This window comes from Rhinatrema bivittatum, chromosome 1 (assembly GCF_901001135.1).
Source record: "Rhinatrema bivittatum chromosome 1, aRhiBiv1.1, whole genome shotgun sequence".
NCBI lineage: Eukaryota > Metazoa > Chordata > Amphibia > Gymnophiona > Rhinatrematidae > Rhinatrema > Rhinatrema bivittatum.
Genome location: NC_042615.1, coordinates 83544226 through 83571828, shown reverse-complemented (window position 1 = coordinate 83571828; position 27603 = coordinate 83544226). Strand labels below are relative to the sequence as shown.

Below are 27603 nucleotides of genomic sequence, written 5' to 3'. Positions count from 1 at the left end.
TAATGGTCCTGATGTCATTTCCCTACTGCACCAATTGAGGAAGTGGTCAGGGAATCAGGTTTGGAGATTGGCTGTCCCTTTGCTATGCCTTTGCAGGTGCTGATTCTTTAGTGTGCTATGCTCACATAAACTCTCTTCTGAAGTCATTGCATTGACTCCCTATCTGAACCTGCATACAATTCAAGCTCCTCTTCCTCACCTACAAATGCCTTCACTCTGCAGCACCTCACTACCTCACCTCTCTTATCTCTCTCTTCACCCCTCCTCGTGCACGCCACTCATCAGATGAGTCACTCCTATGTGTGCCCTTCTCCTCTACTGCCAATTCCAGACTCCGTGCTTTCCACCTGGCTGCACTGTGGGTTTAGAATAGTCTTCCTGAACTGGTGCATCATGCTCCCTCTCTTGCCGTGTTAAATCCCATCTAAAGACCCATCTTTTAGAAACCACATTTAAATCTTATGCCTCATTGTCTGCTTTTAGTCTTGTTAATTAACTTTCTTTTCTTTTTATCCATTTATTTATTTTATTTATTTATTTAAACACTTTTTTATACCGTCGTTTGGAGAGTATCATCACAATAGTTTATAATTGTCTTGCTTTATGAAATACCCCAACTCTCTTGTCATGTATGTTTGTCTTATTAAATTATAAGCTCTATTGAGCAGGTACTGTCTTTTTGTATATTTGTACAGCACTGTGTATGTCATGTAGCGCTATAGAAATGTTATGTGGTAGTAGTAGTAGTGGCATATGGGGTCCTAGCAGGTTAGTCTCCCTTGGCAGTAATGAAGAAAAATCAGGGTAGCAGAAGTAGTAGCATCAAGATGTCACAGACACTGAGTGAGCAACAAGGATTAATTAGCTGTGGTATTATGTTCCAAAGTATTGACTGAGGAGAGAAACATGGATATAAGAGAAAACATATAAACTATTGCTATAAATATTGCATGTGGTAGAAAAAAGGGTGTGTTTTATGGTAATTTCCTAATTATCACACTGTGTACTATGTGAGGGAGAGAGAGAGAGAGATTGTCAGAAGGCATTTGACAAAGTTCCTTATGAGAGGCTTCTAGGAAAAGTAAAAAGTCATGGGATAGGTGGCGATGTCCTTTCGTGGATTACAAACTGGCTAAAAGACAGGAAACAGAGAGTAGAATTAAATGGACAATTTTCTCAGTGGAAGGGAGTGGGCAGTGGAGTGCCTCAGGGATCTGTATTGGGACCCTTACTTTTCAATATATTTAGAAATGATCTGGAAAGAAATAAGACAAGTGAGATAATCAAATTTGCAGATGATACAAAATTGTTCAGAGTAGTTAAATCACAAGCAGATTGTGATAAATTGCAGGAAGACCTTGTGACATGGAAAATTGGGCATCGAAATGGCAGATGAAATTTAATGTGGATAAGTGCAATGTGATGCATATAGGGAAAAATAACCATTGCTATAGTTACACAATGTTAGATTCCATATTAGGTGCTACCACGCAAGAAAGAGATCTAGGCGTGATAGTGGATAACACATTGAAATCGTCGGTTCAGTGTGCTGCGGCAGTCAAAAAAGCAAACAGAATGTTGGGAATTATTAGAAAGGGAATGGTGAATAAAACGGAAAATGTCATAATGCCTCTGTATCGCTCCATGGTGAGACCACACCTTGAATACTGTGCACAATTCTGGTCGCAGCATCTCAAAAAAGATATAATTGCGATGGAGAAGGTACAGAGAAGGGCACAACCAAAATGATAAAGGGAATGGAACAGCTCCCCTATGAGGAAAGACTAAAGAGGTTAGGACTTTTCAGCTTGGAGAAGAGACGGCTGAGGGGGGATATGAGCCCTGTTTGAGCAACAGGCTCATTATTTACTATTTTTGTATTTCTTTCAAATTTCATTTATTTTGCATAAACGTGTTGAATTCTATCTTGATAATTATAATTTGTTTTCATTTATTTCTGCTGCCTGTCCTTGAAGGAAGTAGAGGTTTGTAGAGAACTTTCATATTTTCCTTTCATTTTAATTTATGCACTTTCACCTGGAAACACTGCAGGACTCTCTTGTCACACTAAGTTCCTATTGTTTTGCCCCTAGGATGATTACTTCCGCACAGGGAGCCTGGGTAAATCCTTCAACCAAGGTAAGATGTTATCTATTTAGAAATAATGTTTGATTTCAGGATAAATTACAGTAATTTGAGTATCACTTCATGTTAGTTAAAACATTTTTATTAACCTCGGTCTAGTATATGATTAGCATAATATATTTTATTAAAAATAAAAATGGTTGTTTTTATTGTAATTGTATATTTATTTGTCATAGTATTTAGATGACATTATTAATCAGAGTCAAGAAATAAAACAAACGAGGTGAAATTTGTTTCAAAAACTAACAAGAAATCCCAGAAACAATATGGTCACCAACTTCTTCAATTTCTATTTACTCAGCCAAAAACAAATAAATACTTATAATATGTATCCTTCAAATCTGACTTAGTCTGGATTTCCCATTGGGTGCCCAGACCCATGAACATACAATGCAACAATTCAGATGGAAGAGGCACTGGGCTGTCTCCAGTGGAGCAGTAGTTTTGAAGCATGGGTAAGCAGTGGAGCTGGTAGAGGGATTCTTTGAGTTATCACAATTCCATAACCCGTAACACAATTCCATAACCCGTAAACTATGAGCAGGAGGGATCTACTACCCCATGTCTGTCCTCTAGTACTCTCCCATCATAAAATGTCACTTTTCATGCTGCAATAATGGAGTCTCAAAATATTTTCCTCTCTTCAGTTAAGTGTGAGAGTTGTTTCTGATAGTATATCACTGGGAGCTCCCTCCTTCCCAAGGACATGCTACTCAGATGCTTTAGGAAACTGAACTTCAAGCAGAAAATTAGAAAGATGCACCCTCTCTTTTTTTGTTTTTTTGCCTGGGATATAGACAAATATGTTTTTTTCCTAGGAGCAAAGTAGTAGCCTAATGATTAGAGCAAAAGACCAAGGACCCAGGAAGCCAGAATTCAAAACCTGATGATGAGCAAGGAACTTCACTGTTCATTGCCTCAGGTTCAAGCTTTAGAGATCATTTACGAAGCTGTGATATTTTGTCTGGAAAAGAAAATATCATGGGGGTTTACGAAGCTGCAGTACTTTGTACCGCAGCTTAGAAAAATATATGGTGTTTCCCTTCCCCCTTCAAAGTAAAATATTGTGGGATAAGAGGGCCTAAAGGCCACACAATAGAGGCCCCTTCGTATGGGGATTCCATCTACTTATTGAGCCATATCGATCTGACTGAATACCTCCCCACAACTGTATGTAAGCCCAACCTCTGCCCACATCCCTTCACTGCCTTTAAAGGCATAGGGATAGATTTTAATAAAGTATGCCCGCACGTTCTTTTGTTCGCGCACCAGGTGCAAACAAGAGTACACCGGATTTTAATAGATATGCGCGTAGCCGCACGTATCCTTTAAAATCCAGGGTCGGCATGCACAAGGCTGCCCAAAATCTGCAGCCTGCGTGCGCCAAGCCGCGCAGCATGCCTCGGTTCCCTCCGAGGCCACTCTGAAATCGGAGCGGTCTCGGGGGGAACTTTCCTTCCACCCCCTCCCTTCCCCTACCCAAGGCAGGCATAATTTGCGTGCGCCGGGCTGGCTGCCGACGTGCCATGTTCTGATCTGGGGGCTGGTCCGGAGGCCTCGGCCATGCCCCCGGAACACCCCCGGGCCAGCACCACGCCCCCCAGAACGCTCCCAAACTTCGCGCCGCCCACCCCCGACATGCCCCCTAGCAAAGCCCCAGGACTTACGCGCGTCCTGGGGCTTGTGCGCGCCGCCGAGCCTATTCAACATAGGCTCTGTGTGCGCAGGGGGAGGTTGGGGCAGGTTTTTGGGGGGCACGTGCATATCCTTCGCGCGTACCCCTTTGAAAATCTGCCCCATAATGTTAGGCAATAAATGCCCCTCCGCCTACCCTATCCTGTCTCTTTTCAATGAATTTCCCCCCAGGCTCCAACCTCTCCCCCCTCAGAAGGAGAATCCTCCCAACCCATGCTAGCCCAATCTTCCATGGGCATATCTGATGGCCTAGTGGGTCTTGGAGTGCCAGTCACCGTTCCTATTCAAAATGGCATTGGCCAGCCATGATACGTGTGATGGGGAATTACATGTATTACAGCTGGCCAGAACCATTTTAAATAGAGGCAGCAACAGGCCCAGAGCATATGGCGTGCTCCTAGCCCCACTAGACTATCAGGTATGGCTGGAGAAATTCGACTATAGTGGTGAAGACATTGGAGGAGGAGGGAATTCTGTTCCTAGAAGGGGTTTGGAGCTAGGGGGAGGGGAAATGTATTGAAAAGGGGTAGGTTTGGGTAGGGAGAAAGACATTCACTGTATGATATTAAACAATGTTTTTTGGGGTTTTTGCTTTATACAAGAGTCACCTCTAAAGGTGGTGGTTGGGTGGGTGGGGTAATACACAGTGGTGGGGGAGGTTGATTAGGCTGATATAAATGTTAAAGAAATTACCTAGAAGCATTAGGATGCACATTAGAGTATTGATGTTCCCTGGAAAAGTTAGCTACTCCTGAGTTGCACTTAACTTTAAGGAAAATAATGTGGCCTATGAGTTTTCAAGCAAGTCACATTATTTTATTTGCAAAACATTTACTAGTAATGAGTTGCTTTGAATACATTTGCAAAGCATTTGCATTGCAAATTAATTTATTTACCATTTTTGCAATATTAGGGTTTAAATAATGCTCGGTATTGAAAATTCTGCATGTTATCCCTGTTTTAAGGCGTTTACCATGCAGTTTAGTAAATATAGCACTTTAATTGTAATCCATCTGGTACCTGGCAAATACCAATTGTTAGGGATGTGTATTTGTTTTGAACGAATGCGCAATCCGCAACGTATAGGTCCCTATTTGTTGCATTCGTGGGGGTTCCGAAACATATGGCGAACCCCCACGAATGCAACGTATCATTAATGAATAAAACCCCCACCCCTCCTGACCCCCCAAGACTTTCTAAAAGTCCCTGGTGGTCCAGCGGGGGTCCTGGAGCGATCTCCTGCACTTGGGCCGTCGTCTGCCGGTGTTCAAAATGGCGCCGATAGCCTTTGCCCTTACAATGTCACAGGGGCTACCAGTGACATTAGTCGGCCCCTGTCACATGGTAGGAGCAATGGATGGCTGGTGCCATCTTGGGGGTGTCAGGAGTCCCCACCAAGACTTGCCAAAAGTCCCTGGTGGTCCAGCGGGGGTCCTGGAGTGATCTCCTGCACCCGGGCCGTTGGCTGCCGGTATTCAAAATGATGCCAATAGCCTTTGCCCTTACTATATCACAGGGGCTACCGGTGCCATTGGTTGGCCCCTGTCACATGGTAGGAACACAAGATGGTGCCAGATGAATCCGACCCTGCTGCACATCCCTACCAATTGTACTTGAATAGTGTGTAACTCACTTTGAGCTTGCATGAAAAGGCATGAGCTAAATATGAATACTTTGCAGCCACAGTTCAGGCAGGCATGAGAAGATGGTGCATGTTCAGTAATCTCCTATTTCTGGACTTGTGCAATGCCCTATATGTCTGTTTGGGATGAGTAGCATGTTTTGTAAATAAGGAGTGATGAAGGAGGTGACACCTTAATGAGAAAGATAACATATTTTGCAAAGGAGAAAAGAGATAGGGTTTACATGTCACATAATATCTGCAATTTTGCTTATAGCGGTGATTGGCACCTCATTCCCATTTGGACCTTACTATTCACCAGAATAATACAATTCCTTGGTAGGGAATATCTCCTGATGAGAGAGAAGAAAACAGTTTACTTTTTATTTTGTTCTGCTTACATTTATTTTGGATTTAATTTATTAGGACAACCAACTATAAAATTGTACAGCCTCCATCCATATAAATGAGCACAGATGCCAAGTTATGCTTTGTGTGAGGGGTGTGGTATTTCAGTGTGTTCCACTGAATAGTAAAGTATTGTGTGCATAAAGTATTAGGAATAATATTCAGAAGTGGGAAGAATATTGTATTGTCATTGAACAACTCTATAAAAAATGTGTAGATTTTTCACTATTCTCATTGTCTAAAGATAAAACTAATGGAAACTGGATGTTAATGTCTTGGTGAAATGAGTCAAGTAGTATTTAGATACATGTAAGTGACAGATACATTTATTTCTAAGTTAGTTGAGGTCAAATGGCATGTGTTTTGTAAAGCTTCACTGATGAAGTAAATTTTGCATGTGAAAGTATCAGTTCTGTATTCAGTTTGATAATAAGTTCTCATGAAAATGTACAAATAAAGGGAGGAGCCATCTGGACCTGGACCTCACAAATGGAGATAGTGTCTCTAATGTTCGGGTAGGTGTCCACCTGAGCTCTAGTGATATTCAGGCAGTATGGTTTGAAATAGCAGTCACAATGGATTTAAGAAATACAGATTTTGTTAAAATGACAAAGTAACCTGAAGAGGAGCTAGAAGACTGAGTGAAACTGGCTAAAAAGGAACAACAGTGGCACACATTAAAAGAAGCTGTTAAAAAAAACAACACATCTTTGTCCTCTTACTTTTATTTGCTTTTCTTATATAAAGAAATCAATGTGGTTCTCCAAGGAGGTGGCTGAAAAATACTGGCAAAATTATCAACATTCAAAAAGTACAAAGGAACTCAGAAAGAGGAACACAGGGAAGAATATTTTGTGAAGCTGAAAGAGATGGGTAAAGAAATCAGGAGAGCAAAAGCTCAAGGGGAAGAAGGCTAGAGATGGTATTGTAAGATTAAAAGGAGACAAGGGTCATTGTGTGGGGAAGGATGAGGAAAAAGCAGAAATATTAAACAAGTACTTCAGTTTGGTGTTCATTAAAGATCCTGGAAGAGGACAGTTGCTGGTTGGCAAGAGTACGGATGGGCAAGAGGTACATAGAACCTCATTTACAGAAGAGAATATTGGATGGAACTAGCAAAACAGAAAGTGGACAAAGCTATGGGGCCTTATGAGATACTTCCCAGGATACTAAAGTATCTCAAAAAAGTGCTGGTGGCTCCGCTGAAAGACTTACTCAATAGATCCATGGAAACAGGCATAGTGCTGCAAGACTGGAGAAAGGTGGTGGTGGTCCCACTTCATAAAAGCAGAGAAGATGCTGGGAATGACAGGCTGGTTAGCCTTTCCTCAGTAGTGGAAAATTAATGCAGATGCTATTGAAAGGAAGGATAGTCAATTAAGTACAATCTAATGGATTGCATGATCCATGGCAACACGGTTTTACCAGAAAAAGTTTGTGTCAAAATGATTTGAATGATTTCCTTGGGGTAGCTAGAAAATTAGATAAAGGACAAACACTCAATGTGATTTATCTGGATTTCAGCAAAGTTTTTGATACTGTTCCACATAAGAGGCTCATGGACAAAAAGAAAAGTCTGGGAATGGGTCCCAGTATAGTGGAATGGATTACAAATTGTTTGACTGACAGACAGCATTGAGTAGTGGTTAATGAAACATATGCTGAGAAGAGAAAAGTGATAAGTGACATACCTCAAGGATTAGTTCTGAGATCGGTTCTGTTAAACCTTTATGAGCAATATAGCGGAATAGTTAGAAGAAAAAGTTTGTCTTTTTTGCAGATGACATTAAGACCTCCAGCAGAGTGGACACACCTGAAGGAGTAGAGAGAATAAAAAGTGATCTAAGAAAGCTTGATGCAGCGGCGATCCAATCTCAAGAAGTGTAGAATCATGGATCTGAGGTGCAGAAATCCAAAGGCACTTTATGATGGGAGGGTGAAAGATTGATGTGCATGGATTAGGAAAGAGACCATCAGTTTCTGATGTGGCCAGGTGATGCTGAAAAGCTAGAATAATGTGAGGCTGCATTGATAGAGGCATGACCAGCAGGAATAAAGAGGTAATGAGGTAATGATGCCTCTGTACAGGTCTTTGGTGTGACCTCTCCTGAGTACTATGTTCAATTCTGGACACTATATTTAAAAGAAAAATAGAGACAAGGTGGAAGTAGTCCAGAGAAAGGCAACTATAAGTGCCATGTCTAAATTTTCAATCCCACAGACAGTTGCTAACACGTTTTAGCATCTTTTGTTTGTTAAACATTGATATATGAGTTTTATCTATTAAGTAGGGAAGAAGCAAACATTTTGATCATATTTTGTTTAATTTTTAGGGAGGGATTCTTCATAAATACCCATTCCTTTCACCTGAAAAAATGCTGGGGCCAGGATTCTCCTCGCCTCAGACTTATTTTGTTTAATTTTTAGGGAGGGATTCTTCATAAATACCCATTCCTTTCACCTGAAAAAATGCTGGGGCCAGGATTCTCCTCGCCTCAGACTTACTCAATCTGGGGGGGGATCTGACACGAAGGCCTTGACCTAGGCCAAAATCTTGCCCTTGCATAGGCCTAGGCCACAGCAGACTAGGCCCTATACAAGGTCCAGGCTTCAAGGCTGAGTCGTGATACCTGGGCTTGGCCCGGGTCCAGGCCAGATGCTGGGGCTCAACCCAGAGTCTGGGTCCCAATACCCAGGCTGAGGCCTTGACCTTTGACCAATGCCTGGGCCAAGGCCAGGGCCCAGCATAGAGGTCAGGTTCTGACACAGGAACCTTGGCCCATGGTCAGGCTCAGGCCCAGAGCCCAGGCCTTGGATGTTCCCTTTACGGGTCTTCTGTCTTCTTTCTTCTTGAAATGATGCCATCTGCTGGGTACATGCTGGAATAAATTAACTCTAGCACATCCTTACCATCAGAGGGTACCGTTTTGCTGTATGGCTGGGTGTTGGCATCTGGCCCAGGCCCTGGCCTAGCCCAAGGCCCAGTCATTAGGACTCAGTCTGTATATTGGGCCCTGGTGTCCGCTTGGATCTGAGCTAAAGCCCAAGCACTGGGACCTGGACTCTGGACTGAGTTATGGCATTGGGTCTGTGTCTGGTCCCTAGCATATACCATGGTCCAGGTGTCAGGTTTCTGCATCAGGCCTGAGTCCGAGCTGAGGCCCAGGCATCAGTACTCATCCTCCGTACTGGACAGGGACATTGGATAAGTGAAAAAACCTTTTGGGCTTGGACCTTTGTTCAGGTCTCTACTGAGAAGCTCTTTCAACAAGCTTATGATTGATTCTGGGATCTTATCTTTTTCTGTTTTATTATTTTATTCTGATGAATTGTTTTATTCTGGTTTTTTTTTTCATTTTATTTATGTTGTAATGCTTGTGTATTTGATGTTGTATATTTGGATTTTCAGAAGGCATTTGATAAAGTCCCTCATGAGAGTCTTCTACGAAAACTAAAAAGTCATGGGATAGGAGGCAATGTCCTTCCGTGGATTACAAACTGTTTAAAAGACAGGAAACAGAGAGTAGGAATAAATGGTCAATTTTCTCAGTGGAGTGCCTCAGGGATCTGTACTTGGACCGGTGCTTTTCAATATATATATAAATGATCTCTAAAGGAATACGACGAGTGAGGTTATCAAATTTACGGATGATACAAAATTATTCAGAGTAGTTAAATCTAGGGATGTGAATCGTTTTTTGATGATTTAAAAAAATCATCCGATATTTTTTTAAATCGTCAAAAATCGTTAGAGTGCGCGATACAATAGAAATTCCCCCGATTTATCGTGAAAAATAGTTAATGGGTTAGTGTCCACTAACGGGAGTTATTTGGGGGGAGGTCGGAAAAACTGGCACACCAAAACAACCCCTAAACCCACCCTGACCCTTTAAAACTAAACCCTTACCTTCCCCCACCCTCCCTAAACCCCCCAAACTTTTTACGAGTACCTGGTGGTCCAGTGGAAGCCCCGGGACCGATCTCCTGCTCTCGGGCCATCGGCGCCATTTTGGCTGCCACTAATAAAAATGGCGCCGATGGCCCGATAAAAAAAAACAAAACACCGACCCTTTAAAAATGACCCCTTTGCTTCCCCCACCCTCCCATCTTTAAAATGGCCGGCACCATTTTTAAAGATGGCGCCGGCCATCCAGTGCTCCTACCATGTGACAGGGGCCGGCCAATGGCATGGATACCTTGTCACATGGTAAGGGCAAAGGGCCATCAGCGCCATTTTTATTAGCGCAGCCGATGGCCCGAGAGCGGGAGATCGCTCCCCGCGCCCCCACTGGACCACCAGGTAATTTTAAAACGGTTTTGGAGGGGTTCGGGAAGCAAAGGGGTCATTTTTAAAGGGTCAGGTGGGTTTTTTGTTTATCGGCTCGGGCGCAGCCGATAAACAAAAAACCAATCGTGCCGGACTATAAAAATTGTAAGATTTGAATCGGAACGGGAACCGAACCAATTCCGGCTCAAATTCACATCTCTAGTTAAATCACAAGCGGACTGTGATACATTACAGGAGGACCTTGAAAGACTGGACGATTGGGCATCCAAATGGCAGATGAAATTTTATGTGGACAAGTGCAAGGTGTTGCATATAGGGAAAAATAACCCTTGCTGTAGTTACACGATGTTAGGTTCCATATTAGGAGCTACCACTCAGGAAAAAGATCTAGGCATCATAGTGGATAATACTTTAAAATCGTCTGCTCAGTGTTCTGCAGCAGTCAATAAAGCAAACAGAATGTTAGGAAGTATTAGGAAGGGAATGGTTAATAAAACGGAAACTGTCATAATGCCTCTATATCGCTCCATGGTGAGACCGCACCTTGAATACTGTGTACAATTCTGGTCGCCGCATCTAAAAAAAGATATAGTTGTGATGGAGAAGATACAGAGAAGGGCAACCAAAATGATAAAAGGGATGGAACAGCTCCCCTATCAGGAAAGCCTGAAGAGGTTAGGGCTGTTCAGCTTGGAGAAGAGACGGCAGAGGGGGGGATATGATAGAGGTCTTTAAGATCATGAGAGGTCTTGAACGAATAGATGTGACTCGGTTATTTACACTTTCAAATAATAGAAGGACTAGGGGCATTCCATGAAGTTAGCAAGTAGCACATTTAAGACTAATCGGAGAAAATTCTTTTTCACTCAATGTACAGTAGAGCTCTGGAATTTGTTGCCAGAGGATGTGGTTGGTGCAGTTAGTGTAACTGGGTTCAAAAAAGGTTTGGATAAGTTCTTGGAGGAGAAGTCCATTAACAGCTATTAATTAAGTTTACTTAGGGAATAGCCACTGCTATTAATTGCATCAGTAGCATGGGATCTTCTTAGTGTTTGGGTAATTGCCAGGTTCTTGTGGCCTGGTTTGGCCTCTGTTGGAAACAGGATGCTGGGCTTGATGGTCTCTTGGTCTGAACCAGCATGGCAATTTCTTATGTTCTTATGTTATTATGTGTATGTGTTATGTTTGCATTTTTATGAGCAAAGTTTTGGAATCTGAGATAAGTAGTTTTTTACTGGAATTAGCAGAATAGAATCTTAATAATAAATAATTTGGTTACCCTGGAAATTAGACTGGGCTCATGCTTCCAAACAGTTGTTGATAACCACTAGATTAGTTTAACATTTTCTCACCGGAACAATAAAAAACAGGATGTGAGGTGTGTATCATTTTGGGGTTTCATATAAAGGTGCACAGCAGTGATTTCAGAGAACACTGGGAGCTCCGGCTACCCTCGGCCCCCGCGAGAACTGAACATCAAACTGAATGGCAGGGGGAAAAAAGATACGGAACTAACAGCAGGAGTTGAGTGAAATGAATGACTGCGATGCGATGTGTGACCATGCCCCCCGCTGACGTCACTGGGAGCTCCGGCGACGTTGAAGAGCGCCTCACCGTCAGGCGCCGCGCGACAAAGGGGCTCTCCCCTTTGTGCACCCCTTCGTGCAACCCTTGTGCTTCTAAAAAAAAAAAAATCTTTTATATTTTTCTGTTATTTAACCTTTATTCCAATTCTGTACCTTTTCTTTTCGCTTGTTAACAATTTTAATTAGAAATGTTCATTGTATTAGACTATGGAAATGTATTTCCTGCTATTCTGTTTAATGTAAACTGGTATGATTTACATCGGATGTAAGAATGTCGGTATATAAAAATTAAAAATAAATAAATAAAAATAAATAACAAACATTATACATCATTACTTCATTGTGGGGCCCAGAACCTAAATTTTGCTCTCTTTGCCATCAGCAATGTGACCTTAAACTTTCCTAAATACGTTCTTAACCTCTACTTTTGGTTATTTATGGGCGTGGGGGAGGAATGGTTGTGTGGAACAGGATTCTATTTTGCTTAATATTTCAAGTACTTTATGGAGAGATGAACTCTAGAGGGAGTGCACTCTATATAAATATTAGTCTAGGCTTTGAGTGGTAGTGTATGGTTTTTATTTTGGAGTTCAGAGGGACAGGATCGGTCCTGGGTTATGGATATATCTCTCTAGGCCACAATGCACTACGTTTGGAATTGCCAATGTCCACGTTTTGGTTGTTATACATTGCACTGAATTCAGTGGATAGCTTTCTAACTAACACAAGTATCCAGCAGCACATCTCTCCAATTCTTTATGATTTGCACTGACTTCCCACTGATGCAAGGATTACATATAAGGTTTCCACTATTTGTTCATACATTTTTAGATGGTACTGTTTTTCCTTTGATTGTTGCTTTATTGAAAATTTACCACCTCCAACTTATACTTCATTCATCACAAACTCATCTGCTGGTAGCCCTCAGTTAAGCTCACCCGTTTAGATGAAATGCGAGAAAAGACATTTATAATTGCAGACCAGTGTTCTGGAATAGACTGAGCAACTTAGATTAACAACATGTTTAAAGATGTTCAGAAAATTACTTAAGGCCTTTCTATTCCAGCTGGCATTTGATCAACTGAATATGTAATTTATTGTTGAGCTTGAAGGCACTTCTGTTTGATATTTCTGAGTTTTAAGTTTGTCTTTATGTTATTAGAATTTTGTTCATTTTGTTGTAAATCACCTGGAACTTGGACAAAAGTGGTATTTAATGTTTTAAAAATAAATAACGGAAACAGAGAAGCCAGAAGATTTTGCACATAGAATATAGTCTGATTGTCATAGAGTGGTCAAGGTTGATTCTTTTACTTTTCCTATCCAGCAGAAGCCAATTATGCTCTTAAACTACTGAGCTAGGTCCAGTCCACCATAAACCTGACCATTGTGTTTATTTGATCCCACAGAACTGATGAAGGACCACAAAAACCCAGCATGCCGCCTATGTCCCCTTAGTTGGGGTTACAGTTGCATGATTGTAGTACAGTTTGGTTGAAAACTGAAATAAATGCAGGGAAATTTGGCAACGTGTTTCTAGTTACTTAAAAGACAATTTTCAGAGGAATTTGAATGGGCAGATATTTTATTTATTTTAGATCTTTATATTCTGGTTTATGGTACTTCAAAATGAATATTCAATAAAGAAAAGAAGAGGAAAAAGGATATAAATCCAATATATGTCGTATGAAACAAAAATAATTTAGAACAACTTATATAACAGCAGATTACAATATCATCAATGATTGCCTCAAGATCTCTCTCTGCAGCCTCTCGCCACTCAATGGGCCGCAAGCCGTAATCGGTCAATGAAGCAATAAGTTATTTGTAATCATTTACTGTCATCATGCTGTAAAATTATGCCAAATTTTTATAGAGAAAAATTGTTTTAATAATATTTTAATTAGTGATATCAAAAACTGTGATAATACACCACTAGAAAATCTAAGAACCCAAGTTCAAAAAATGCTATATTTCCCACATTTTAAACTACCACAATTCTAAAATGCCTAATATCAAATACCCAAACGTCGAAGAAACATATACTTAGCACTTAATTTGATACGGCCCAAAGGGCTCATACAGTGTGAAACACGGGCAAAGGTAGCGCCGGCGCCATTTCTATTAACACACCCGTGGCCCGAGAGTGGAAGATCACACCGGGACCCCCCCACTGGACCCCAGGTAATTTAAGACATTTTGGGGGGGGGGGGGGTTCGGGAGGGTAGGGGATTTATTTTAAAAGGTCGGGGTGGTTTTTAGGGTTGTTTTAGTGTGCCGGTTTTCCCGCCCTCCCCTGATTTACGATTTACACGATTTTAAAAAAAACAAAACCGCGACGAACCGATTCCCTCCCCCCCCCAGCCAAAATCGATCGTTAAGACGATCGATCACACGATTCACATCTCTATTAGAGACATTATCTCCATTAGTGACCACTACATTGAGTTTAGCTCCCTCCCTCGTGGGTTCCATTACCATTTGTTTGAACAGAGCCCCTTGCAGGGCATCTGCTATCTCTCTACTATTGTAGATTCTTCAGAAGGGATTCTCAAGTCTACATCTGGCAGATTAAAGTCTACAACAATCACCACTTCTCCCTTCTTTCCCATCTTTTGGATGTCTTCAACCAGAACTCTGTCAAGCTCTTTTAATCAGTTTGTAATCCACGAAAGGACATCGCCTCCTATCCCATGACTTTTTAGTTTTCTTTGAAGACTCTCATGAGGGACTTTGTCAAATGCCTTCTGAAAATCCAAATATACTACATCTACCAGTTCACCTTTATCCACATGTTTATTAACCCCTTCAAAAAAATGAATCAGATTTGTTAGGCAAATCTTCCCTTGAGTAAATCCATGTTGACTGTGTTCCATTAAACCATGTCATGATGAGTGATGCTCCTTTGACTACTTCCTCTTAACTACCACTGGGCATTAGGTGCTCTGAGCTTACCAGCCTGAAGATTCTTTGATTTAGAGTCAGTTCTATCATCATGCTCTGGTCTTCCACTCTGCTTCACCACCTCATTGTGGGAAAAGTCACACTCCCTCCATGCTTCTCATCTCAGTGTTCCTGGCTATTCTTCTCTGTCCTGATTCTCTGTAATATAAGACACAACAGGCACCACTGTACCCACTACCCCTCGAGCATGTCTCCTTTCCATCCAACCCTTTGAACCACACCCTAATTCCTTCACTTTCCCATTGACCCCTCCTGGGGCTCCACCTCCCCTCCCCACTGAATCTCCCATCCCCTCATGCTCCTGCACTCATCCCTTTTGACCACCAATCCATGCCACCTCACCCCACCCTTACTCACCTCTTATGAACCGCTCAGGCATGCCCCATGTCCCTCTTCCAAATCCACTTCTGAATGGTACATCCCACCAATCCTCCTCAGGACCTCATTTATCACCATACCATTCTGCAGAACCACTGACATCTATTCCTGATTCAGGTATTGAGCACCATTCCTGAGTAACTCTTTTGCTGACAACTGCTCCCCTGTGGCTAAAATGCCTTTTGCACCCTCAGGCAGCAAATCTTCCTATGATAAAATATGCTTAGAGGCTGTGACCAACCTGCAAATCCCTCCAGTGCATCTCTCATTTCCAGTTCATCCTCCTCTCTGCCCTGCTCCTCTGCTCAATGCTATACCATTTCCATTTGTTTCTTTCTGAGAGCACTGCCCGCTTTCCATAATCTCTCACCATGACCAATCCACTACGGGTTCTACCAGCAATACTCCTCCCATTGATGATGTACTCCATCCACGATACCAGCCTCACTCACAGCCCACCTACACCAGCCCCCTGAAACTACCATGCCTGCTTCCTTTACAGGTCCTGGAACAAGACCTGAAGAAGGCACCGAAGCTACCTGACTGCCTGCAATCCTCCCAGCCTTACTCTGGTCAATGGCAGGTTACTTCTGCACAGCCTTCTCACTGCACCATCTCTCCTTGCCTGTTCCATGGGTTCCTGCTCCTCCCATCAGCACTGCGCTGAACAGGAAGAGCCATATCATCCCTCGGTTGATGATCTGACTGATTGATGGCAGTGCTTCCTGCCCAGCTCCTGCCTGCAGTCATCTGACTCTCAGCCTTCTCCCTCCCCAACATCACTGGCTCTGCTGCTGCACAAAATGCTGCCGCTTCAGTCTGTGCTGTAGCATCTGTGGATGCCGCACCTCTGCAGGTCCTGGCAATCTCCCATATAGATAAAAGCCTAGAAGACCTGAAGGACAACAGAGAAGCTGTTGGGAGCTAGGGGGGAAGAAAGAAAAGGGAGACCTGAACATTCTTAAAAAGAACATGGGGGAAGCCCATTTCCCCCTGCCCAACCTAGCAATCCCTGTGGGAAACATCCACAGAGGCTACTGGGGCCTCTGCTTTAATCAAAATCCCACAAGCACTCCCAGGCAAAGGAGAGAATGGCAGGGGAAGGGAAAGGAAGGATGAGGCAGAGAGGCACTACCCAAATCAAAGGAAATAACCCCTCCTCTCCACCACCCCCAACCTCCCCCACCCCATCAAACCAGATGGCCCGGGTCTTTAAAAAACAGGAATTATGTGGGAAAAGAATTTGGCCTACCACCATGTTAATGACAGCAGGCAGCAGGCTGAGACTTCACCCTCCTAGGCTTTAACTTATTAGCATGTTCTTAGAAATGCCTTTTTGTTATCTTTAAATAATATGCCATCTGAAAGATTTCCAATAAATTAAGCTCATCCCTAATACTAATTAACTTCTTCATTGTATCATCATTCTTCTTTGTCTTATGAATTGTCTCTAACTTGTAAAAGCATTTTTACTGCAGTATGCTTAACTAGCTTTTTTTCCCATAGTCGTAGATAAGGAGAACATATACCCTCACATAACTGTTTTAGCAAGATTTCAGTGAATAAATTCTCTTCATTATTATAGTTAAAACTCACATATTTTTCCCAGGATACAGAAATTGTCCCCAGAATGAATGGGTCATTGAATAAACATCTATTCATAGAGCAGATCCCATGCAGTTTATCATCCACTAAATCATCACATTATAAATTAACATGTGCGATCAGATAGCAGAATGATGCCTATACAACAAGAGTTTAACATTCACATCCACTTGCTAGATATAAAAAGAGAAATCAATTCAGAAATAAGACCTATGTATCCAGGAGAAATATCTGTAATCCTTCTCTCTGTGAACCATAGTTCAAGCTTCATGCAACCCTAGTTATTTTAGATGAAATTGCAATAACTTTGTGTCAGCCTTATCAAGAAGCTTATTTTCAGAGCTGTCAAAGGATATAGCTGTACAGTTAACATCACCTCCCAAACAGATTGACCCCCCTTGTATGCAATATAAGTAACAATTTAAAAAAAACAAAACAGGAGATATCTTCATTCCATGCACAAGTATTTGCAAGAGTAACTTCGATATTATTCATTTTCTCTCTTAAGATAATTTAACTGTTATTTTTAAATATCAATTGTTTTTAAACTACAAATGAGCAATGTTTTTCAAACAAAAATTCAGCTTCCCTCTTATTAATCTTACCATGTGACAGGGTATCCATGCCACTGGCCGGCCCCTAGAGAAGGTCAGCTTATTTTACTGTCATATTGCGTAAGTGATCCTCGTCACAAGCATTTTCTGTATGATTTGAATCTATATAATACAGCTTTCACAAGAGACTGTAAGACACAGTAATGCCCTGCCTATATTGAAGGTCTGGCATCTGTTTCTTCCAAGGATATGCAATAATACATTTATATTTGCCTCAATTAAATTCCTTGTGGTATCCTTGTATGTCCTGTAGCAGAGAAGCGCCGTTTGCACAGTCAGGTAATATATACACACTTGGAGGGAGCACTGGATGGCCAGTGCCATCTTTAAAACTGGCACGGGCCATCCAGTGCTCCTACGATGTGACAGGGGCCGGCCAATGGCACGGATACCCTGTCACATGGTAAGGGCAAAGGGCCATCAGCGCCATTTTGATTAGTGGCAGCTGACGGCCCGGGAGCGGGAGATCACTCCCGGGACCCCCACTGGACTACCAGGTACCTGTAAAATGTTTTTTTGGGGGGTCGGGAGGGTGGGGGAAGCAAAGGGATTAGTTTTAAAGGGTCAGGGTGGGTTTAGGGTTTATTTTTGTGTGCCGTTTTTCTTGCCCTCCCCCAAAACGATGAGAACCCCCATGATCAATATCGTGGAGTTTTCCTATTGTTTCGGGGGAGCCCCTGATTTCTGACGATTTTGAAAATATTGACGATATTTTCAATCGTCCGAAGCCCGATTCACATCCCTAATTACAATAATCCAAGCTGTTGAGTTCCAATGATTGAAGAATTGTACGAAAATCATAGGGATCAGTAGGAGTTGTAGTTTTTAACCAGCTGAAGTTTAAAAAAGGAGCAACCAACTTTATATGTGGTTCAAAGGAGAGCTCACGATCAGGGGTTACTGTAAGGGTCTGAATATGTTGGTTTAGAGGAATACTGTGATTATTGAACTGTAAATAAGAAGGTAAATTATTAATTGAAAATTCACCTGAGATTCTTCCTTATCTGTAACTTCTCAGATTATTTGTCCTGCTTGTGTGTCTTAACTGGATCGTATGCTCCATGGAGCATGGCTTGTCTCTATTTTGTGCTTGAACAGCACCGCATTAATCTACTAGTACTAAATAAATGTTTAGATGTAGTAGGCCACAAAATCTATCTGTTCTCCTATATTCATTTTATTTTTTTGCCACCCAGCACTATAGAGCTTTAACCTTAGGCTTAATCACTTATCAGTTTGGTGAGGACTGTTCTTATTAACAATATCTCTCACTAGATCAGGGATATTAGATTTGATGACTGGAAAATCAGAGACTTATTTCATCTCTGTATTAGGGATCATAATGTTTTCTTTGTTTAGTTTCAATTAGTTCACACTAAAAATCAGTACACACTAATGCAAGTTAGTCAGAATTAGTGCACCCTAAAATGATTATATGAAAAAAAATACCCAAAATGGCAAAATTAAAAAAACAAAATGACATTTTTTTGGCTGCACATCCCTACTCTGTAAGTATCTTCAACCCAGAATTTTCTGCCTTAGTGAACACTGGCACTTGAGAAGTTTGGCGGTTCTGTTGTATTTAACTAACACAGAAAAATAATGTGGTTTTCATACCATACATTTCAGACAATCTCTGCACGGGAATATAACATTACCTTGAAAGTTTTCCAGTTTAGCATCCAAAAGAGAGAGACAGAGCAAAAAAGAAAAAAAATCTTCATATTATAGATCAAAGCCAGAGAAGCAGAACTCCTTGCAATTCACTTTTACAGCACTGGTAGGGTGTAGTAAATCAATAGTGCTTCCTTCTACTCAAGGCTAACCCAAATTTCCATTTCTTCATAGAATTCAGTGGCTCAAAGTGTTCCATTTAAATTTTAGAATTATTTGACCATTGAAGGATTTCTGGAACACAGGAGAAAGATTAAGGGGACAATTAAAAAACTGTACAGGTAGTTGCAAAGTCTGTGGGTACTTTTATCTGCTCACTTTGTACCAGTTCTCAAAGTGAAAGTATGCATGAGTTTTCCCTTTGAAAATTGCCTTGGGAAAAACAACCTGCAGAGATCTGCATCTGATTATTCTTTTCCCTGCAAAAGAATTAATGTACTGTTACCTCCCCTGACCTAACCTAGCCTCTGAGCCCACTATCTTATACTATGGGTAAAAATGTATGTGTAATTGATCCCTACACATACTTTTTATTCTTGTATAGGGTGGGCAAATTTTAGAAAGCCTATTTACTTGGATATGTTGTTGTTGAATTGGAGGTGTACCCTTGGGCTGAGGTGGGGTTGACGCAACCTATAGGTGAGGACCTACAGGTCCCCACTGTCAGCAGGTATAGTGGGCTGAAGCTAGAGACCGCTGGAGCTTCACCTATACCAGCCCTTGTTCCCCTCGGGTTGAGCCTTTGAGTGCCGGGGCCGGCAGGACTTAGATGGGTGTTGCGTCCGTCAGTCTCAGACTGCTTCGTCCGACATGCCTCACCTCTATTTCAGCCTTCTCCACCAGCCTCAGGAGAATGGCGTTTGTAGCGTTTCCTTGCCGCACTCTCCAGCTTCCCTGGAGCGGCTCTGGCGTGGCGTTCCACAATGTTCACCTGAGGCCTCCTAGGGCTCGCAATCCTCACGTCTTTTAGCGGCACGAACCTAGGGGGCGTCCCCTCGAGTGACGTCACTGCTTCCTTCTTCAAAAGGTTGCCCATTTGCTGATTCTCGCCAAATTAGCAACAGATTGGATTTGCTCCGGTCTGAAGCTGCTCTGCCGCTTCTAGGGATGTGCAGACAAAAAGTTTATGTTCATAAGTCCATAAGTCGAAAGGGGCGGTCAATTTCAGTCAATATGGACATATGTAGAATTCCATAAGTTGAGTCTATGTCCATACGTGCACCGATTCCCTAAATAAAAATTTAAACCCCTCACCCTCCTTAATCCCCCCCCAAGACTTACCAAAACTCCCTGGTGGTCCAGCGGAACTTTTGGCCAGCTTGGGGGGCCTCCTGACCCCCCCAAGCTGGCCAAAAGTTCCGGTTGTGTCCAACGAGGGTCCCGGAGCGAACGCGCGGGGAATCACGTGACGTCCGCATCACTCCGACGTGACGCCGACGTCACGTGCTCCTCGCAAAGGAATATAGAAATGGCGTCCTGACTCTCCGCTGGACCACCAGGGAGTTTTGGTAAGTCTTGGGGGGGGATTAAGGAGGGTGAGGGGTTTAAATTTTTATTTAGGATCAACAATCGCGATTTCCAACGTATTCAACATAGCTATGTTGAATACGTTGGAAATCCGATCATTTTCACCTGATCACTTTTTTAAGTTAAAAAAAAAATTACGTTGCGTTTTACATATGCGTTGAAAACGAATGCACACCCCTAGCCGCTTCTACTCTGCTGGAAGCTACCTTTACCCTCCGGGGTTCTACTAACCTGGGTACCCACTCCTCGGGGGCCCTTTGCTTATTTCCAGGTGCCTATCCTAATTACAGGTACTCGCTCCTCGAGGGCCTGTGTGTCTATCCTGGTGCCTGCTACCAATTCTTCAACCTGCTGGAATACTACCTGTCAGTTACAAAGAGTGAGTACTACTTCTTCCAATCTGTCCATATACAGCTCCTCGCTGCCCATCTGCATCAGGCCCTACAGCACCATTGTGGAATGGGTCTCCTCTGCCGAGGATCTCAGACTGTTGATATCTATTCTCTCTCTACTGCTCACTGTGAACTCTATCTACTCAGCTACCAGGGAGTGTGTTGTAACATCTGCCAGTCTGTCTCTCCTACAGTGCTGTACTGAACATCTATATCGTGACCTTACACCACCATTGTGGGACGGGTCTCCCACACCAAGGATCACAGATTGTTGCTATCTAATCCACTCTTTACTGCCACCTCTGGTGAACCAGATAAGCTGTATACTAAAAGATATATTCTCTGTGTTGTGCACCTGAGTTTAGCCCGGTGCTACAAATCCTTATTGGGCTCCTCCCCGTAGGAGATACCATCACTGTTGCCCCTGAGAATCCACCAAACACCTCAATATCATAATAGTGGGCCTCGAGGTTAGCAAGAGGTGAGTAGCTGTACAGCCCAGAGACAGCAGTCGGTAGATGGCATAGTTCTATCCTGGACTGGATTCGTTACAAGGGCTCAGGTGCCAAAGGAACAATAGGGAACTGAAGGCACCCAAGCAAAGGAAGGTCTAAGCCTTGAAAGTCCACGTCCAGAGGATAGGTGAGGAGAGGCATCACTGACAGGCTGGATTCTGAGCCGGCTGTGAATGGTAGTTGTGGCAAGCAATGAAGAACTCTGGACGAAGGAGAGTCTGTAGGGTAGTCATGCAAAGCGAGGGTCAGGGTACGGAGAAGGCAGGTATAGTCAGTCCAAGCAATAGTCACGATATGGAACAGGCAAACATGGTCAGGCAAGGCAATGGTCAGGGCACAGAGAAGGCAGGCATGGTCAGGGAATGCAGAGATCTGGGGCTGGAGAGGAAGAGTAGTCAGGCGTAGCGGAGGTCTGGGGCTGGAGTGAAGCTGAAGAGTAAACAAGCGTAACGGAGGTCTGGGGTGGAGGGAAGCTGAAGAGTAGTCAGGTGTAGTGGAAGTCCGGGGCTGGAGAGAAGCTGAAGAGTAGTCAAGCATAGCATGTTTTAAAATCATGCATCCATGTGTGCGCGCTGGGTAGCGTACACAGATGGAAACTCACACACTCATTTTAAAATCTACCCCTTTACCAATTTAAGAGGGTCATTTATCAAATCATTAGGTCATTATCATGGGCGATAGAGCCCTAATGCCCATGAAAACAACATAACGCATGCGATAAATAATGCATCACAAGATGCATATGCAAATTTGAAAAATGTAATCAAGTGGGAGGAGTTCATGAAAATAAGAGGTGTTTACTATTATGGGATTTAACTACATCTTTTTTCCTGGCATTATGCCCAGGATGGGATTTTCCATATTTATAGAAAATCCTGTTTCAGAGGCAGAGAGGGGAAGAGAGAGATAAAGAGAGAGAGAGCACTAGGTCGAGAGTACATTGTACAAATCTTAACTTATAGATTTCATCATTCCAAATCACACAAAATCTTCACAGATGTCTACTGTGCTGTTCGTACCTCTGACTGTGCATGTGAAAGTGCCTCCCAAACTTAGGCCACCACCAAAACCTCACCCCAAGTTACTAGTTGCCCCATTACAGTGGTATAAATAGTTTACTTATGTGAGAGCCTTATAAAGAGTCTCTCTCTCTCTCTCTCTCTCTCTCTCTCTCTCTCTCTCTCTCTCTCTCTCTCTCTCTCTCAAAGCCTGTCTGTTCATAATGAAAATATCATGGGTGTGATACATTTAACACATGTTGTGGTAAAATTGTGATGCATTATCAAGAAAATTACCCTAACCATACCCTATTTTAATCACATAAAGAAATTGCCATGCTGGGTCAGACCAAGGGTCCAACAAGCCCAGCATACTGTTTCCAACAGAGGCCAAACTAGGCCACAAGAACCTGGCAATTACCCAAACACCAAGAAGATGGCGCCGATAGGCTTTGCCCTCACTATGTCACAGGGGCTGACGGTCAGCCCCTGTGACATAGTGAGGGCAAAGCCTATCGGCGTCATTTTGAATACTGGCAGCCGAAGGCCCGAGTGCAGGAGATCGCTCCCGGACACCCGCTGGACCACCAGGAACTTTTGGCAAGTCTTGTGGGGGTCAGGAGGGTCCCCTAAGACTTGTCAAAAGTCTCTGGTGGTCCAGCGGAGGACCTGGAGTGATCTCCTGCACTCAGGCCGTCGGCTGCCAGTAATCAAAATGGCGCCGATAGCCTTTGCCCTCACTATGTCACAGGGGCTACTGTTGTATTTGTGGGGAAGCGAAACGTATTGCGATTCCTCACGAATACAACAAATCTTCACCAAATTATTTGTCGGTCTAAAGGAGCCAATTTAAATAAACTCACCACCCTCCTGAACCCCCCAAGACTTACCAAAACTCCCTGGTAGTCCAGCGGGGGCCTGAGTGCAGGAAATCCCTCCCGGACCCCTGCTGGACCACCAGGGACTTTTGGCAAGTCTTGGGGGACCCTCCTGTCCCCCACAAGACTTTCCAAAAGTCCAGCGGGGGTCCAGGAGCGACCTCCTGCACTTGGGCAGTCAGCTGCCAGTATTCAAAATGGCACTGAGAGCCTTTGCCCTCACTATGTCACAGGGACCGACGGCACCATTTTGAATACTGGCAGCAGATAGCCTTTGCCCTCACTATGTCACAGGAGCTGACAGTCAGCCCCTGTGACATAGTGAGGGCAAAGGTTATCGGTGTCATTTTGAATACTGGCAGCCGAAGGTCCGAGTGCAGGAGATCGCTCCCGGACGCCTGCTGGACCACCAGCGACTTTTGCCAAGTCTTGTGGGGGTCAGGAGGGTCCCCTAAGACTTGTCAAAAGTCCCTGGTGGTCCAGCGGAGGTCCTGGAGTGATCTCCTGCACTCAGGCCGTCGGCTACCAGTAATCAAAATGGCGCCAAAAGCCTTTGCCCTCACTATGTCACAGGGGCCGATGGCACCATTTTGAATACTGGCAGCAGATAGCCTTTGCCCTCACTATGTCACAGGAGCTGACGGTCAGCCCCTGTGACATAGTGAGGGCAAAGGTTATCGGCGTCATTTTGAATACTGGCAGCTGAAGGTCCGAGTGCAGGAGACCGCTCCCGGACGCCTGCTGGAGCACCAGGGACTTTTGCCAAGTCTTGTGGGGGTCAGGAGGGTCCCCTAAGACTTGTCAAAAGTCCCTGGTGGTCCAGCGGAGGTCCGGGAGAGATCTCCTGCACTCGGGCCATCGGCTGCCAGTAATCAAAATGGCGCCAATAGCCTTTGCCCTCACTATGTCACAGGGGATACTGGTGCATTGGTCAGCCCCTATCGCATGGTAGGAGCACAAGATGGCGCTGGCCATCCATTGCTCCTACCATGTGACAGGGGCTGACCAATGGCACCGATAGCTCCTGTGACATAGGTCAAAGGCTATTGGCGCCATTTTGAATACCGGCAGCCGAGGGTGTGAGTGTAGGAGATGGCTCCCGGACCCCCCGCTGGACGACCAGGGAGTTTTGGTAAGTCTTGGGGGGGGGGTCAGGAGGGTGGGGGGGTTGTACCTAATTCAATTTTAGCCAGGAAACGAATAAGAATTAACGCATGTACGTATCGAGGGCCCCCCTTGCCGAATGCAACGTATCTCCCCCTGACGAATACGATTCCCGAATGCAACGTATGGCGTCCCTCTGCACATCCCAAATAGCAGTGGCTATTCCCTAAGGGGTAGATTTTTAAAAATGGCGCGTTCGCGTACTTTTGTTCGCGCTCCAGGCGCAAACAAAAGTATGCTGGATTTTAGTAGATATGTGCATAGCCGCGCGTATCTGCTAAAATCCAGGATCGGCGCGCTCAAGGCTGCCGATTTTGGGCAGCCGGCGCGCCGAGCCGCGCAGCCTGCCTCTGTTCCCTCCAAGGCTGCTCCGAAATCGGAGTGGCCTCGGAGGGAACCCTCTTTCGCCCTCCCCTCACCTTTCCCTCCCTTCCTCTACCTAACCCACCCCCCGGCCCTATCTAAACCCCCCCCCCCTACCTTTGTCCAGGGATTTACGCCTCCCGGAGGGAGACGTAAATCCACGCGCGCCAGCAGGCCGCTGGCATGCCAAGACGCGACCTGGGGGCGGTTCCGGAGGGCGCGGCCACGTCCCCGGACTGCCCCGGGCCGAAACCACGCCCCTGGGCCCGCCCCCGAAACGCCGCATCCCGCCCCCAAAACGCTGCGTCGATCGGCCCCGCCCCGACACGCCCCCGACACGCCCCCAACAAAAAACCCCGGGACTTACGCGAGTCCCGGAGCTCTGCGCGCGCCGGCAGGCCTATGTAAAATAGGCACGCCGGCACACAAGGCCCTGCTCGCGTATATCCGGGTGGATTTACTCGAGCAGGGCTTTTAAAATCCGCCCCTAAGTAAACTTGATTAATAGCGGACTTCTCCACCAAAAACTTCTCCAAACCTTTTTTAAACCCAGCTACACTAACTGCACTAACCACATCCTCTGGCAACAAATTCCAGAGCTTAATTGTGCGTTCAGTGAAAAAGAATTTTCTACAATTAATCTTAAATGTGTTACTTGCTAACTTTATGGAATGCCCCCTAGTCCTTCTATTATCCGAAAGTATAAATATAGCCGATTCACATCTACTTGTTCAAGGCCTCTCATGATCTTAAAGACTTTTATCATATCCCCCCTCAGGCATCTCTTCTCCAAGCTGAACAGCCCTAACCTCTTCAGCATTTCCTCATAGGGGAGCTGTTCCATCCCCTTTATCATTTTGGTTTCCCTTCTCTGTACCTTCTCCATTGCAACCAGTGGCGTAGCCACGGGTGGGCCTGGGTGGGCAGCTGCCCACCCAATTTAGACCCAGGCCCACCCAACTGACACCAGAACTGCAAGGCTGTCGCGGGATCCCATCCCCGCGACAGTGAAGAGGAGAACCCATGCTTGGCATGCCATCACGGCTCACGTGGGGAAGCGGTCCTACAACCATATGGCCGACCGATCTTCCTGTTTGCGGGGGGAGGGGGGAGCGGAAGCACCGTGCACAGCTTCCACTTCCTCCCCCCAAAGCAGGAAGATCAGCTGCCTCTCCTGCTATCTTCGGGCCATATGGCCGACCGATCTTCCTGTTTGGGGGGGGGGGAGGAGAGCGGAAGCGCCACGCACAGTTTCCGCTTCCTCCCCCCAGAGCAGGAAGATCAGCTGGCCTCTCCTGCTGCCACTGGCCTCCTGCGTACAGCCGACCGATCTTCCTGTTGGGGGGGGGGGGGGCGAGCGGAAGCGCCGCGCACAGCTTCCGCTCCCCCCCCCAGCAGGAAGATCGGTCGGCCGTATGGCTCGAAGATAGCAGGAGGCCAGTGGCAGCAGGAGAGGCCAGCTGATCTTCCTGCTCTGGGGGGAGGAAGCGGAAACTGTGCGCGGCGCTTCCGCTCTCCTCCCCCCCCCCAAACAGGAAGATCGGTCGGCCATACGGCCCAAAGATAGCAGGAGGCCAGTGGCAGCAGGAGGCCAGTGGCAGCAGGAGAGGCCAGCTGATCTTCCTGCTCTGGGGGGAGGAAGCGGAAACTGTGCGCGGCGCTTCCGCTCTCCTCCCCCCCCCCCCCAAACAGAAAGATTGGTCGGCCATACGGCTCGAAGATAGCAGGAGGCCAGTGGCAGCAGGAGATGCCAGCTGATCTTCCTGCTCTGGGGGGAGGAAGCGGAAACTGTGCACAGGCTTGAATGTGTATGTGAGGATGAGAATGGGAGCCTTGTTGTGTGTGTGTGTGTGGGTGAAAATCGGACCCTGGGTGTGTATGGGAGTGAGAATGGAGTCTTGAATGTGTGTGGGTGATAATGGAAGCTTGAATATGTGGGTGAGGATGGAAGCTTGAATATGTGGGTGAGGATGGAAGCTTGAATGTGTGTATATATGGGTGAGAATGGGAGCCTGGGTTTGTGTGTGTGGGTGAGAATGGAAGCTTGAATATGTGGGTGAGAATGGAAGCTTGAATATGTGGGTGAGGATGGAAGCTTGAATGTGTATATATATGGGTGAGAATGGGAGCCTGGGTTTGTGTGTGTGGGTGAGAATGGAAGCTTGAATATGTGGGTAAGAATGGGTGCTTGAAAGTGTGTATGTGTGGGTGAGAATGGGACCTTAAATGTGTGTATGTGTGGGTGAGAATGGGAGAATGTGTTTGTGTGTGTGGATGAGAATGGGTGCCTGGATGTGCGTCTGTGTGTGCATAAGAATATAAGCCTGGGGAGGGGTGAGAAAGTGAGAGCTTGTATGTGTGTCTGCAGAGAATGTGAGCTTGGGGGGGGGGGGGGGGAGAGCATATGAGAGTGAGAGCCAGAGCCTGAGTGTGAGAGGGAGTCTGTGAGAGAAAACATTTATGTATATATGTGTGTGTCTGTGTGTGTGTGTGTGTAAGGGAAGAAGACAGTAGTAGAAAAGACACTGAAGAGGAATTAGGAAATGAGCGACAAGGGAAAAAATGGGAAAGAAAGACCAGGACCAACTGATTAGAAAAATACAAAGATCAGACAACAAAGGTAAAAAAAAAAATAATATATATATATATATAGAGAGAGAGAGGGAGATGTTAGCAATTTAAATATGTCATCTTTGGGAATGTGCATTTTTATATTTTGTATTTTGCTCTTTCTTAAGTATTCCACTGTTCAGACATTTTAGTTTCTCAGGCTTTCTATTTTGGCTTT

At 44.6% G+C, this 27603-nt stretch overlaps 1 protein-coding gene across 1 annotated transcript in view; it reads left to right on the top strand.

Moving 5' to 3' along the window:
- Positions 1-27603, top strand: part of LOC115092804 (testican-3-like) — a 678739-nt gene that overhangs the window by 338761 nt on the left and 312375 nt on the right. The window contains exon 3 of the mRNA XM_029604134.1: positions 2094-2139. Coding sequence (XP_029459994.1) covers positions 2094-2139 — 46 coding nt within the window. The remainder of the gene's footprint in view (positions 1-2093; positions 2140-27603) is intronic.